At 47.6% G+C, this 14394-nt stretch overlaps 1 protein-coding gene across 1 annotated transcript in view; it reads left to right on the top strand.

Annotated features, from left to right (window-relative positions):
* The window catches only part of ADRA1B (adrenoceptor alpha 1B), a 51946-nt gene extending 40781 nt beyond the window's left edge, over window positions 1-11165 (top strand). The window contains exon 2 of the mRNA XM_054718110.1: window positions 10532-11165. Within this exon, the coding sequence (XP_054574085.1) occupies window positions 10532-11136 (605 nt within the window). The 3' untranslated portion in view covers window positions 11137-11165. The remainder of the gene's footprint in view (window positions 1-10531) is intronic.
* The last annotated feature ends 3229 nt before the right edge of the window (window positions 11166-14394 follow it).

Consider the following 14394-nt stretch of genomic DNA (forward strand, 5'->3'; position numbering starts at 1 on the left):
ATGTTTCTAACTCTCTATCCCTCTCCCTTCCTCTCTGTAAAAAATCAATAAAATTTTTTTAAAGTCTTTTAAAAAAAAAAAAGAACCACTGGGGTACAGTGATTCAAAACTCTTGGCCTCTAGACATATTGTTTGTTGTGGAAACTGCCCAGGTTTGGGACTAGGCATATTTGGGTTTGAATCCCAGCTCTACCATTTAATAGCTGTGTGACCTTGGATGAGTTCTGTACATTCAGGGACTCCGTTTCCACATCTGTAAACAGGAAATTGAGAATTACATTAGGTAAGGTGTGCGGGACACCTGGATTTTGGCAGGTCTTTGAGGCCTGCACATCCCTTCCTCCTGCTTTCACACTTCAGAGGAAGCTGTGCATCATGGGCTGTGGTTATGGGAAGAAGGCATTTGAGCCAGGCCTGGGAAGGGTAGAGGAGGAGGGGAAAGGAAATGGCTTCTCACACCAGTGGGCAGTGTGAATAAAGGGAAAGGCCAGAAAGTGAACTCATGTTTCGAAGAATCGGGCCATTGCAGCCAAGTTGAGCAGGTCTTAAATTCCAACCTAAGCAGTTTGAACTTTATCCTATAAACTCTAGGAGCTGCGGGAGTGTTGGAGGCAAAGGGGTCAGTCGGTCCCATGGTGAGGTGGCTCTCAGCCCAGCCTTTGCTCATCCATGAATCCCAAGATACCCAGAAAAACAATTTTGAAAGGAAAATTGAAATGTGGGCTAAGGCCATGCTTCTCACTTTGGGATCTTGTTAAAAGGCAGATTCTGAGTTGCTGGATCACGGAGATTCAGCATTTCCAATAAACACCCAGGTGGTATCCATGCTGCTTCTGCAGGGGCCTCGCTCTGAGTAGCCAGGGGAGAACATATTTCAGTTCTTTCCCCCACTGTTATTCACGTAACACAGGTTGGCTGCGTGCCTGTCCTGTGTCAGTCTCTGACTAGGTCCTGGGAGAGAGAGACAAATCAGACATGAATTCTCTTTCCTAGAAGTTCACAGTCTAATCAGGGGACGTGAGGCATAGCCCTAAGCAACTGTAATTCAAGGCAGAAGGAGATTAAGTGCTGTGACAATTCAGCAAAAAGAGAGATTGTTCCCAGTTGAGAGAGAAATTACCTGGTGCTTAAGGAAGTAAGTAGAAGCTTCTTTTTTCTTAATAATAAACAATGAAGCAGACTTCAGAGCTGGATTTTAGTCCTAGCTCTCCCACTTACTAGACATGTGGCTTTGTCTCCTAAACCTCAATGTCCTCGTCTGTGCAATGAGACACAATAAAGCAGGGCTGCTGGAAGGACGGTGTGAGCAAAGGTTGTAGACATAGCGCCTAATAACTGGTTCCTAGTTCACTGTAAATGGTGCCTCTGGTGATTCTTACTGTTTTCAGCATTTCCTTTAAAACTTCACTTGGACCTGTTGGCCCCCAAAATACTGTATCTGTTGGACAATTTGATGATATCATTCAAACCTTGAAGGGAATTTCCAAATCCAAGGAACACCCCCCCCCCCCCTTATAAAGCTGGTGCTGAAAGAATCAGCAACTGTTTTTAAATTTTTTTGAGTTTTTATTGAGCCCAACTGGGAGGCTTGGCTTGGCTGTAGGTATAGCCAGTGCTCCTAAGAAGAGAGACATTGGCCCTGGCCAGTGTGGCTCAGTTGGTTGAGTGTGGTCACTGTACCAAAAGGTCACCGATTCAATTCCTGGTCAGGGCACATGCCCGGGTTGCAGGATCGGTCCCCTGTTGGGTGGAGGGGCGGGGGATGTTTCTCTTTAACATCAATGTTTCTATATCCCTCTCCCTTCCTCTCTCTCTCTCTCTCTCTCTCTCTCTCTCTCTCTCTCTTTCTCTCTCTCTCTCTCTCAAAATCAGTAACGTATTTTTTAAAAAGAGAGAGAGAGACACATTGCAAAGGAGTTCCACTCTATTTACAAGCTGATCAAACAGTTTTACCACCCACTGGCTGCGCTGCAGTCATCGGCTTATCTGATGCTGACTATGAAATAAGTCAAGTTTATAAGCCTAGAGTCCCAGAATGTCAGAGTCCAGAGGGATGTTACAAACCACCCAGCCCTGTGTGGACCAGATAACTGATGCATTAAGTCCTCATGCCTCACTACAGTCTCTAAGCCCTTCCATCCGTCATTCCTGCATGCAGTGTTTAATAAAGACCTATGGATGTAGGTATACATAAAGAATTAAAAGGGCCCCCTTTCTGCCCCACAGTAAGGGCTTCATAGGCACAGTGGAAACTAACAGAGGAGGCTGCTGAGTTTAACAACAAAAGATCTCATTTCAAACCCTCTCTTACCTGCACAGAACCTTGGGCAGTGTGGCCCTCCACCTGTGTGTCTGTTTCATCTTCATTCTTTGCAGTAGGGATAATCCACTTTGCTCATAGAGCTGTTATGGGAATTACATGAAATAGAACATGAAGTTAGCTAATACATGACAAGGACCCCAATAAACATGGTATAATTTTTTGTTTAAAAAGTATCTTTTGTTTGGGGGGGGTTGTTTTTTTTTAATATTGCTATTAATTTGAGAGAGAGAGAAATGGAGAGGGAAAGAGAGAGAAACATCCATCATCTGCCTTCTGCATGTCCCCTCTATTGGGGATCCAGCCCACAACCAGGTCATATGCCCTGATCAGGAATCAAACCGGCAACCTTTTTTGGTGCATGGATGATGCCCAATCAACTGAGCCACACTAGCCAGGACTATTTTTTAAATAATATTCATTGGATTTTTACCAATTAAAAAAGTAATTCATGTTTATGGAGAAAATTTAGAAAAACACTGAAAACCACATAGAAGGAAAATTACCCCGTAATTTCAGCACCCAAGGATAAAATTGTTGGTTTCCTTCCATGTATGTCCTTCCAGCCTTTATACATGTCAGCATACAATGTACTTTCCCATGGGCTGTATCAATAGTGATTAAGAGGCTGCCCATGCTAACAGATTCTAACTCTATCACCCACTAACTAGCTCCGGGACCTTGAGCAGGTTACCTTCCATTATCCTCCCCACATTCCCCCACACACATACACACATACACACACACACACACACACACACACACACACACACACACACCAGTGTAATAGTGATGGCCTCCGGCAGACACATGCAGGTTGGACAGTCACCAAGGAGTGCTGTAGTAGGCTACAGTGTGGAGACTACAGTGTAAATGGTGCCCCCTACAATATATTTAAAAAAAAGAAGAAGAATGGCGCCCCCTAGAGCAAGGCACTGTCATGCCAGGCTGCCTTGGGAACAGTGGCTGTTGAAGGAATAACTGGAAAAGGATGGTTATTAAGCATTTAGCCCAGTGGCTGGCACAGAGTAAGCTTGTTAAATGGTAGCTACTATTCCACAGACATGCCCCATGGTTTTGAAGAGGGGAGGTTCACAGAGACTTGTGTTCCCTGTTCAGACTTGATGAATGGCACCTTAAGGATGACTTGCTGGGACCATGTCCAGCCAAGAAATGCTTCTCCCTGTGCCAATCCTGCTCAGCCTTAGCTTTTGATCCTTGAACTTCACAATCCCTCTAAATCGCCTTAAAGCAGGCAAGGCCCAAGTGCACCATCTGCTTTCAGCTTTATCCATCCCCCTCAAACTCCTCCTCTTCATCCCATTCAGGTGTCCAGCTTCCAACCCCTCCAAGCTCTTTCAGAAGTGCTGTCTCATTTGATCTGCTTTTAAAGCCTCAGTAAGAAGCTACGGGAGGCATCCGGATGGAGCCATGGCTGCCTCCGGCTAGTGGTTTCCCAGGACTGGGCCTACACAGCTACTCAGGTTCAGTACAGAGTTGAGTGGTGTGCAGAATAACTTGAAATGACAGCTAGACGTGGCACAAGAGTCTGTGAATTACATATTCAGTCAGTCAGTCATTGAGCACTTGCTTATTTAGCCCCCTCCTATGTGCCAGTGAGGACGGTATTCCAGGTTCACTTCTCTTTCAATCCTTCAGGCTCCTCAAAGAGGAATTCCTCTGTTTAGGGCAGCAAGTCTTCAACACCCTTCAACCCTAGCTAATCTCCCTTTTTGAAAAAGAGCAGACCTTGGACCCACCACTGTCTGGGGTGATCTCATTTTTCTCTACCATGACATTCTATTTATAGCAAACAGTACAGGTTTTTAAATAGTGATAAAAGCTTCCTTAAATATTTTTTTTAATTTAGATACCAAAAGTGAGCTGACTCAGCCCTGGCCAGTGTGCTCAGTGGTTAGAGTGTCAGCTCGCAGATTGAAGGGTTGAGGGTTCAATCCCTGGCCCCAGTTTGGGCACGTGCGAGAGCCAACCAATCTGTGAGTGTGTGTGTGTGTGTGTGTGTGTGTGTGTGTGTCTCCTTCTCTCTTACCCTCCAGATAGATAGATAGATAGATAGATAGATAGATAGATATTTCTCTGTCCTGCCCCCTCCCTCTCTCCCTTCCATTCTCTCTAAAAATCAATGAAAAAAATACCCTTGGGTGAGGATTAATTTTTTTAAAAAGTGAGCTGATTTAAAGAAAGGCAGTAAAAACAGGTGGTCCAGGGGTAGAGTGACTGACGCTTGGAAACCATAGACTTGAGATGAGTGAGGCCTAACCATTCTGGGGTTGCTGACTCCTTCAAGCCCATGGTGTCAGCTGTGGATTCTCCCCCAGAAAAATGGGTGAAAGTCACATAACATTCCAGCGGGTTCAAGAACCACCTGGGTGGGACCCATCCTTGGGCCTATATTGAAAACAGCATGCGTGGCTGGTGTGGGTCAGTGGTTGAATGTTGACCTATGAACCAGGAGGTCACAGTTCCATTTTTGGTCAGGGCACATGCCCGGGTTGCAGGCTCTATCCACAGTAGGGGACTTGCAGGAAGCAGCTGACCCAAGATTCTCTCTCATCATTGATGTTTCTGTCTCTCCCTCTCTCTTCCTCTCTGAAATCAATAAAAATATGTTTTTAAATAAAGAGCAGTGAAGTGTAAGGGTCCCAATACATGGTCAGCACAGATCTCAGCCTCTTCGCCTCCTTCCTCATCTTTGTAGCAGTAATACTGGCAGGGACGGCAGTGTTGGCAGTAGTAATAGTAGCTGTGTTTGAAGCAGTCAGAATAGCTGCACTGGAGTGCTCTCAACATGCCGGCACTAACCAAGCCTAATAAGCTCATCTCATCCATGCACAGAAGAACTATCGCCCTCCCTATTTTCCAGAAAACAGAGCCACACCAGATCATTGTAGCTTCTCCAAAGCCACACAACTGGGAAGCCAGATCTGCCTACCTGTGACCTCTGAACAGAACCTTAACCACTAACCCCAATGCTCCAATAAGTGTTTGTGGAGCCAAATGAACAACTTAAACAGGTTCTGATGGTCATTCTGCCACTGACCAGCTGACTGCCCTTGAGCAAGTCACCTATCCTCACAGAGCTTCTGTGAAGCCATGATTCTAAGTCACAGGGCAGGGAGCCCTGGACCATGTCATAAGCAAGAGACGTGGAGCCAGGCTCAGGGACATGCATAGTGAGTTTGTGGCCCTGTCACAGAGCCAGCACAGCTCTGACTTCCAGCAGAGAGCAGGCTTCCAGGAACCCTCAGTTCCTGTTGCTATTTACTCCCCTAAGGTCTGTTTGGACGCCCAGCGGAAAAGATCCCTGCCACCCATCCTCTTTCATGCCAAAGAGGCTCAGCACCTTCCTCAATTAACTAGACTTTTTGGCTCCCACCAGGGTGGGCCAGTGTGGCACACTGGGCCCCTATTCCCAGTAACTACTATGCAGCTAGGGGGAGAGGGAGGAGGAAATGGGCGGAAATATGCAAGGAATCCCAGGCACCAGCTGGTCCAGTGCCTGACCTACACTGCCCCTGTGTGGTGAGTCCAGAGAAACTGACACCCCCCTGCAGGGATGGACAGGGCTTCCATCTCAGACTTCACAGACTGATTCTAAGGCCAGAGAGGACCCAGACCAAACCACTCACCCAAAGGAGGGACACTGAGGCCTGGAGAGGGAAAGCAGCTGACCCAAATGATACACCGAGTCCCCAAACAGAGGTCTCGCACACAGGCTTCCTGGAGGCAGGTCCCCACCACAGTGATTTTCAAAAATAATCATCATTTGGTTGTGCTAATGCAGAGGCGATCGGGCGGCAGGCCCCTGGTACTCACACACAGCCGATGCGAGAGTCAGCCGCTGCCACCCACCAGTTCAGAAGGCAGTCTGCTGGCTGTCAGTGCTTTTGCTTGAATGTGGAACTGGCCCGGTGATTCCTCTGATAGGAATTCATTCTACAGAAACACTCAAACGTGCAGAAGTCAAAATGCAAGAGGCTTTTCGTGACTGCAGTTTGTAACAGCTAAAAGTTGGAAATCACCTATTTGGCTATCATTAGGAAAGGGTTAGGTAAACTACTATGTATCCAGACAGTAGGCTGTAATTCAACAGGAGGTAGGGGGTTGGGGAGTGGTGTAGCACCATTATGTCCTGACTTGGGAAAGTGTCTTACATGTATTCTAAGCAAAGAAAACAATTTGGGGAAAAGTATGTGTATGGCTCCATTTGAAAAAATATCCTAAGAGGATAAAAACAAAACTATTACTGGTAACTCCAGTCCCCTCTACTTGAACTCTATATTCTAAAGTGTTTTTGCAATGTGTAATCTTTTAAAATTCAGCATGTGTTGCTTTTTTAGTTTAATTAAGTGAGGTTCTCTTTATAGGCTTTATTTTTAGGAGAAATTTCAGGTTCACACCCAAATTGTCAAGAAGGTACAGAGACTTCCCATATACTCCCTGCAGCCACATGTGTACAGCCTCCCCCATGATCAACATCCCTCACTGGAGTGGTTCATTGGTTACAGTTGATGAGCCTACATTGACACATCACTGTCACCCAAAGTCCATACTTTACATTAGGGTTCACTCTTGCTGTTGTACATTTAATGGGTTTGGACAAATGTACAATGACATGGATCCACCATTATAGTGTCATATGGAGTAGTTTTGTGGCCCTAAAAATGCTCTGCCCTCTACCTATTCATCCCTTTATGTATCATTTCGGAATAAAAATATAAAAATCTGAAGAGAGAAAAAAAAAAAGGAAATAAAGATGTGGTTCCTGCCCAGCAGGAATTTAACGTCTGGTGATGAACAAGGACATGGCCAGCCCTGGGATTGCTTAACAACACTTACGACTAACAATAAAAAAAAGAGAGAGAATAAGATCTGGTTGTCGATGTTCTGTGGGGCAGAGAATCTGAGGTAGGTGAGGAGCAGAATTCCTGGAGGAGGGTGATGACTAGGTCAGGATATAAAGTATATTTGGAAAATGGCCACCATTTATTAGTATTATTTTCAAGATGCCAGGCCCTGTGTCAAGAATTTTATATGGATGTTTTCATCTATTCAAACTACCCTATGAAACAGATATTTGTCCCCATTTTATGGATGAGAAAATTGAGCCTGAAAGGACCAAATAACTTTTCTAAAGTCAAACAGCCAACACACAAAACGGGGGCATTCAAAACCAGGTCTTTGAGTTCCCAAACCCTGTGCTCCACCCAATGGGGACACTGCCTAAATCTGCTGAGGGAAAAGAAGAGCCATATTTGCATTCCAGGTCGGGCCTCTGTGCAGTGTCTCAATCCAAAGTATCTGGGGTGGTGAGATGAACACCTAATGGTACAAGCCTTGTCACAAATTAGACCTCATCTACCTCCCCTAAAGCTAACCCAGAATGTAGTCCGCTCCCAGTTCCCCCTGAGTTGAGAAAAGAGGTCAGTGTACTCAATTAGTATCGGGGACGGATAACCCTCTTCCCAAGTGGAACCCCTCTCTGAGTAAGCCCTTCACCAGGAGCCCAGCCATCTCCCCCCAGCCACCATCCCTGGGTTGCTAAGCAGAAAAGTAGAAGGCTCCTTGTGTCAACAGGTTAAACCTCAAATAACAAGAAGGTGAAGTGCATGCGGGGGAAGAAAGGGGGAGGACTCAGTGCAATCCAAAATCAAAGATAGGGATCTTTGTGACATTTTTGCCACCACCTACCTGTGGAATCTTCAGCCACTCTTCGGGTTTTGGTGTCCCCATCTCCAAAACAAGGAGTTTGGACATGATTGCTGAAGCCCCTCCCATTCAGATATTCTAGAGGTTCGTGCTCTCTGTTCAACAAATGGATTCACAGGGGATCCTGACGACCAGGCCCTTGGGAAGCTCACAGTCTAGTAGAGGAGATAAGACAGGAATACAAAAGTCACTGTATAAAAGGTAGAGTGGCATGGTGAGAGACACAGATGAAGTTACAACATATCCTGTAAACTATAATCCCATTTTTTAAAAATACCTATATAATAAAAGCGTAATATGCAAATCGACCAAACAGCTGAATGACCAGTTGGTGAGGGGCGGGGCCAGTGAGCAGGTGGCACCAGGCCAGCCAAGGCACTTGCCAGCGGGCAGAGGGAGGGGACAGTGATGGGGGGGGGGGCTTGCCAGCCAGATGCTGTCCCCTGATCCACCCGCCCGGTCACCTCTCACAGAGGGAAGCCAGACTGTGGCTTAGGCCCGCTTCCCACGGGGAGCAGGCCTAAACCCTCAGTCAGACATTCCCTGAGGGTTCCTGGACTGCAAGAGGGTGCAGGCCAGGCTGAGGGACCCCCTCCAGTGCACAAATTTTCGTGTACCGGGCCTCTAGTTTACATATAAAAAATCTGAAAGTGCATGCACCAAAATGTGATTTCTCAGCATTGAGAGGTTATGTATACTTTTAAAATATTTTTTCTTTTTGCTTTCTTATATTTTCTCATTTTCCACAAAAGGTATTATTAGTAACACTTTTTAAAAAGTACACACAACGTATTGTGTATTCTAACAGAATTTAGTTTAAAATTCCAGCTATATTACAAACATGCTGTGTGACCTGGAGCAAATCATTTAACCTCTCCAAGTCTCAATTGCCTTGCGTTTAAAATGGAAATTGTTTTTAACTTAATATAAACATAAAATGTTTTGGGACCTCACATTCAAAGGGACTCATACCATCTCATCATCATAGGTCTGTGTGGGGCATCCTTCTTATTTTATTGATTTACTTCCTTTTATTCCCATTCCTCATTCCCATTTCCCTCTGCCTCCACCTTTAGTCATTCATTTTATGTTTAATATGTATTTTTTTAATTTGAAAGTAATTTTGCAAAAGGTAAGTGGTTGTTTGGCATGTTACTTAAATAGTATTGTTATAAATCTCATTGTTTCCTACTTTTTTTTTCCCCACAAAGAACAATGTACGTAAGACCTTTCCATATTGTGATATGAACTTTTCAACCGGGGCCTCTACGTGCTACACAGTCTCCATGCTGTGCATCTATCCCACTCTGCCGTTCCATAATTCCTTGTGAGGGACACCCAGGTTTTCTCCAAGTCCCTGTCACCACAAACGACACTGCCCTGAGCATGTTCATACAAGTCCCTTATGGACGTATGTAAAAATTCTTTGAGATCTAGGCCCTAGAGCAGAGCTGCTAGGTTAGGAGGTGTGTGTAGACTTAATTGGACCACATGGTGTTAGAGTCTTCTCCAGTCTTCACAGCCCTGCCCCCACCAGCCATGCAGAAGGCTCCCCATGTCCCCACAGCCCTGCCTACACTTGGTGCTGTCCATCTTCCTAGTTTTTGCTAGCCTAACAGATATAAATTATATTTCTTTATGGTTTTCATTTTAATCTATTTGACTACCTAACATTTTGAGCTTCTTGTCATGTGCTCATTAACCTTTTGCACTCAGATGTCGAGTGTGACTCAACAGGGTTAGCATTAGAATAAAGGAATCGAGAAAAAAGCAAGCGAGTGCAAAGGGTTTTAATCCTCAGGTTTCCTATTTTGTACATTTCCTGTTCATTTTCTTTGTCCGTGTTTCTACTGGGAATGCCATCCTTTTCTTGTAAATATCAACCCTTTACCTGTCTTATTAGACATTGTAAATATCTTCTCCCACCCTTTTCTTGTAGTTTATCTTTTTGAGGAGTTGGGTCATTTTCCTTCATCCCTAGGTCAAAAAGATCTTCCTTTTCATTGTCTTCAAAGTTTTACCTTTCTCAGAAAGGTCTGTAATGTATCTCATATTTGCCATGGAAATAAATGAGCATCTACTTCATGGTGTTTTGTGATGGATAAAACAATACAAGTAAAAGGCCCAGCTTAGTGTCTCTGATCCAAAAGAAGCCTGCAATTGTGGGTGACTAGTAGCATTTTAGTAGAAACTGGTGAGCGCTGCCCTGGGAAATCTAGAGCTATAGGAGCTTAGATGTCCAGCTACAGCAGGAAAGCTTTCATGGGCGAAGGGGGGCGGGGGGTTTTCGATATTGGCCCTAAAAGTGAATGGAGCATTCATTCCTTCTGAGACAGAAAGGCGAGCATTCCGGACAGAGGGAGGATCCTGCGGTGGGTGATGCCCAGGTGGGTGATGCCCAGGTGGAGCCCGCGGAGGGTCTGACTACTCACAAACCGCTGTCTGTCTTTCTGCCTGTGCCCCCCACCCCTCCCCCTGCAGGCTCCCTGTTCTCCACCCTGAAGCCCCCGGACACCGTGTTCAAGGTGGTGTTTTGGCTGGGCTACTTCAACAGCTGCCTCAACCCCATCATCTACCCGTGCTCCAGCAAGGAGTTCAAGCGCGCCTTCCTGCGCATCCTCGGCTGCCAGTGCCGCGCCCGCCGGCGCCGCCGCCGCCGCCGCCGCCTGGGCAACTGCGCCTACACCTACCGGCCGTGGACGCGGGGCTGCTCGCTGGAGCGCTCGCAGTCGCGCAAGGACTCGCTGGACGACGGCGGCAGCTGCCTGAGCGGCAGCCAGCGGACCCTGCCCTCGGCCTCGCCCAGCCCCGGCTACCTGGGCCGCGGGGCCGCGCCGCCGCCCGTCGAGCTGTGCGCCTACCCCGAGTGGAAGGCGCCCGGCGCGCTCCTGAGCCTGCCCGAGCCCCCCGGCCACTGCGGCCGCCGCGACTCGGGCTCGCTCTTCACCTTCAAGCTCCTGGCCGAGCCCGAGAGCCCCGTGACCGAAGGGGACGCCAGCAGCGGGGGCTGCGAGGCCGCGGCCGACGTGGCCAACGGGCAGCCCGGCTTCAAAACCAACATGCCCCTGGCGCCCGGGCCGTCGTAGCGCCCCGCGCGCGGCTCCCTTTCCCTGGGAAGGAAATCCTGGTGGGGGGCGGGGCGGGGCGGAGGGGAGGGCAATGTCCGCGCCTGGGAGAGCCGGGCCCCAGGGGAAACGGGGGGAGGGGGGTGGGGAGAGGGGCAGCTGCTTTTCTGGCAGGGGCATGGGTGCCAGGTACAGCGCAGAGCTGGGCCGAGCATGCCGAGAGCCTGGGGACCCGACGCCGGCCGGGATTACGCCTCTCTCTCTGTGTATATATCTATAAATGAGTCCCTCTGTACATGTATTTAACTGTGGGTACACGTGCGTGTGTCTGTGCGTGTGTCTGTGCGTGTGTACGTGTGGTGTGCATGTGTGTTGGGGGTGGGGTGGGGGCAGAGCGAGTGCGCGCCCAGGAGGCAGTGGAGCCTTGTTTGTCTCGTGACTTCGTACCTCTCAAGCCCCTCTTTGTACTACACTGAACGCTGGCACTGTGGCACTTTGGCGGAGTTGGAAGCAAAGTCGGACATTAAAGATCATTTCTCCTGTGCGGCTGTGAGTAATCTGTGATGGGCTGGCGGGTGGGGGGTGGCAGGCAGGGCCTGGTGTGTCCCAGCCCCTCCGGCCATGCTGTGGGGAATAGTTGTGGGGGGCCCCCTGGAATCCATGTCTGCCTTTGCCATTACTGCCCCCCAGAGCTAAACAGATCTGACCCTGTGGCTGCAAGTGACCCCTTGGACTTGTCCCATAAATCCTGCTTGTCTGCTTTTGACTCAGCAATATCTAAATCCTCCTGCTGTGGCTGCACTGGGCAATGTCTGGCCTGGCCCTGACCTCTAGGACTCCAATGCTAGGCAGGACCCTAGGTGGGTCTGTCACCTGGGAGGGATGGGACCCAGGCAGAGAAATGGGCTGGTTTCCTTCACCTCCTCCTGGCAACCCTAGGCCAAACACTCCATTGTTTGCCTGTGCCCACAGAATCTGAAAAAAATCCAGACTGCAGAGTTTTCTGGGTAAGATAAGGATCCATGTGGCCAAGCAACACACATGGGCACAAGATCCCTCCTAAGCTCTTCTAACTGGCCGGCTGCTGGGAAAGAAACACTGAGGAAAGTCACACAGAGGCGGATGGAACCTCAGAGAAGGTAACCTCAGTTCTGGCATCAGGCCTATTACTGTATGACCTCCAGAGCGTCACATCCCCTCTCTAGGTCTCGGTTTCCACCTGTGTAATGATGGGATTGATTCCCAGGTCTTTCCTACTTCTAAAAGCCTCCAGTTCGCTAAAAGAATAAAGGATAGGGAGCATTTTTCTTACCTGCAATTCAAAAAAAAAAAAGCATGAGAGGAATATCCATTCCCACCTCAATCCCTTTTTCTCACTGCTTTCCTTTTTCTACTAGTAAGTTGAGCCTCATGATTTTTTTCAATGGCAAGGACCTCTGACAATAATAGTAAATCTATCTTGGGTCTAAATCTATCTTGTATTCTATAGGCGACTGAAATAGAAAATGCTCTAAGAGAGGAGAGACAGCTGTTCATGTAGCTGAAAAAAAGTGAGGGGTGGCTGGATCTAGGGACTTAAACAAAACTTAACTTACGGGCTCTTACTCTTTTATCTAGCTCCCAGTTTTTAGCTCTGCTTACCTTTATATGTTGCCCTTGTTTCCTTTGCGCAAATAGCTTTCTCATATCATTCTTACTACTTGAACACCCCCTCCCCACAAAAAGAAGATTTCCCAGCAGTTTCAAAAAAAAGAAAAAGAAAAAAGTCCTGGGAAGCTAGAGGTCCTGTATCGCAGTCTGCTTTAAGACTCTGATGAAAACTAGAGATACACTTACAGAAAATTTCACATACAAAAACAATTTACAACATTTTCATGTGATTTCAGGTGACTCACCCCTGTTTAAGATCTGATTAACTAAGCCTGATAGCCCAGATCCCCAGGTTATTTAAGCCAAACTGGATTTTCAGAATTACGTAGGCCAAGCCCTCGTCTTTGCAGCGGGGGAGAGTGAGATGAATAACGTGACCACATCACGCTAAACTGGACCCAGTACCTTTTACAGTCCCGTGTGTTGCCATCTTGGAGTTGAGTGCATCATCCAACAGGAAGCAGGTCTCTCCTTGCCCCTGTAGAGAAAGAGGAGCCTGAATCCAATTCCCAGGGAAGAAGCAGCTTGGGCAGTCCTCTGAAAAGACTGCGTTAGCAACACAAATCTTTCAAACCAGCCTTACACAGAGTCCTGATGTAGGTTGGCCCTGCGAGAAGTGGGCCACTTCTTCCTCTTCTTTCTCCACCTCCTCCTCAGTCCCTGCCTCTGGCCTGCCTGAGCTCCCTAGAACTCCACACAGTGCGGTTTGAAAACTACTGGTCTCGTGCACGTGAATAGGACTGGGAATCAGTGGGGCCTGGGTTCAGGTTGGCACTCTTTGTGACCTTGAGCGCTCACCTTGCCTCTTCCGGTCTGTTTCCCCATCTGTCAAATGGATATGACCATCACAGTCCCCCAGGATGCCAAAAGGAGTCAGTGAGATCATGGTGGTGTAAGCACTGAGCTGTAAATCACTGGGCAGATGAAGTTATAATTTGGACCTCGGGCACCAAAGGCATTTCCTGAGCCACTCAGCTCTGATGACCTCACGCATTACTGGTATTTGGAGCCCACACAGGCAGCAGAAGGACCTGCCTCTTTCCAGAAGGGAGGTTTACCAGGCAGTGGCTTGCATCCCCAAAAAGTGCTGGGTTCCTGATCTACCCCCAGCCAGACCCTGCATTAGGCTGACCTCTCCAGGTCATCGCCCCGTGGGAGGGCCCACAGTTCATCAAGAGCCCTTGGGGCAAACAGGTCCTCTCTACTCTGACCTCTAGTTGGCAGCAAAGCAGCCCTACTTTATTCTCTCTGGCCACCCAAGCCCTGCTGAGTCATTTGTTGTCACTGAGGCACAATGACACATCTGCCAATCAAAGAGGTGAGTGGTTCCGGAAGGTGTGATAACTGTTAACCCTCCAGATCTGGGCTCAAATCCCACCTCTGCCATTTAGTAGCTGTGTGACTTTGGGCAACTCATGACCTGGGTCTTAACCTCACTTTCCTTAACTAATAAATAAGGATAATAATAGTACCCACTTTATAGGGACATTTGGAGGGTCAAATAAAATCATGAGGGTAAAACACCATGCCAGTCACTTGGATAACATCTGACAAACAGTAGCTATTAGCAGATGTATTCATTATGCAATTATTTACTTTGATATCAAAAGTTTAGAAAATCTGAATAAA

The sequence above is a fragment of the Eptesicus fuscus genome, chromosome 6 (assembly GCF_027574615.1).
Source record: "Eptesicus fuscus isolate TK198812 chromosome 6, DD_ASM_mEF_20220401, whole genome shotgun sequence".
NCBI classification, from domain to species: Eukaryota; Metazoa; Chordata; class Mammalia; order Chiroptera; family Vespertilionidae; genus Eptesicus; species Eptesicus fuscus.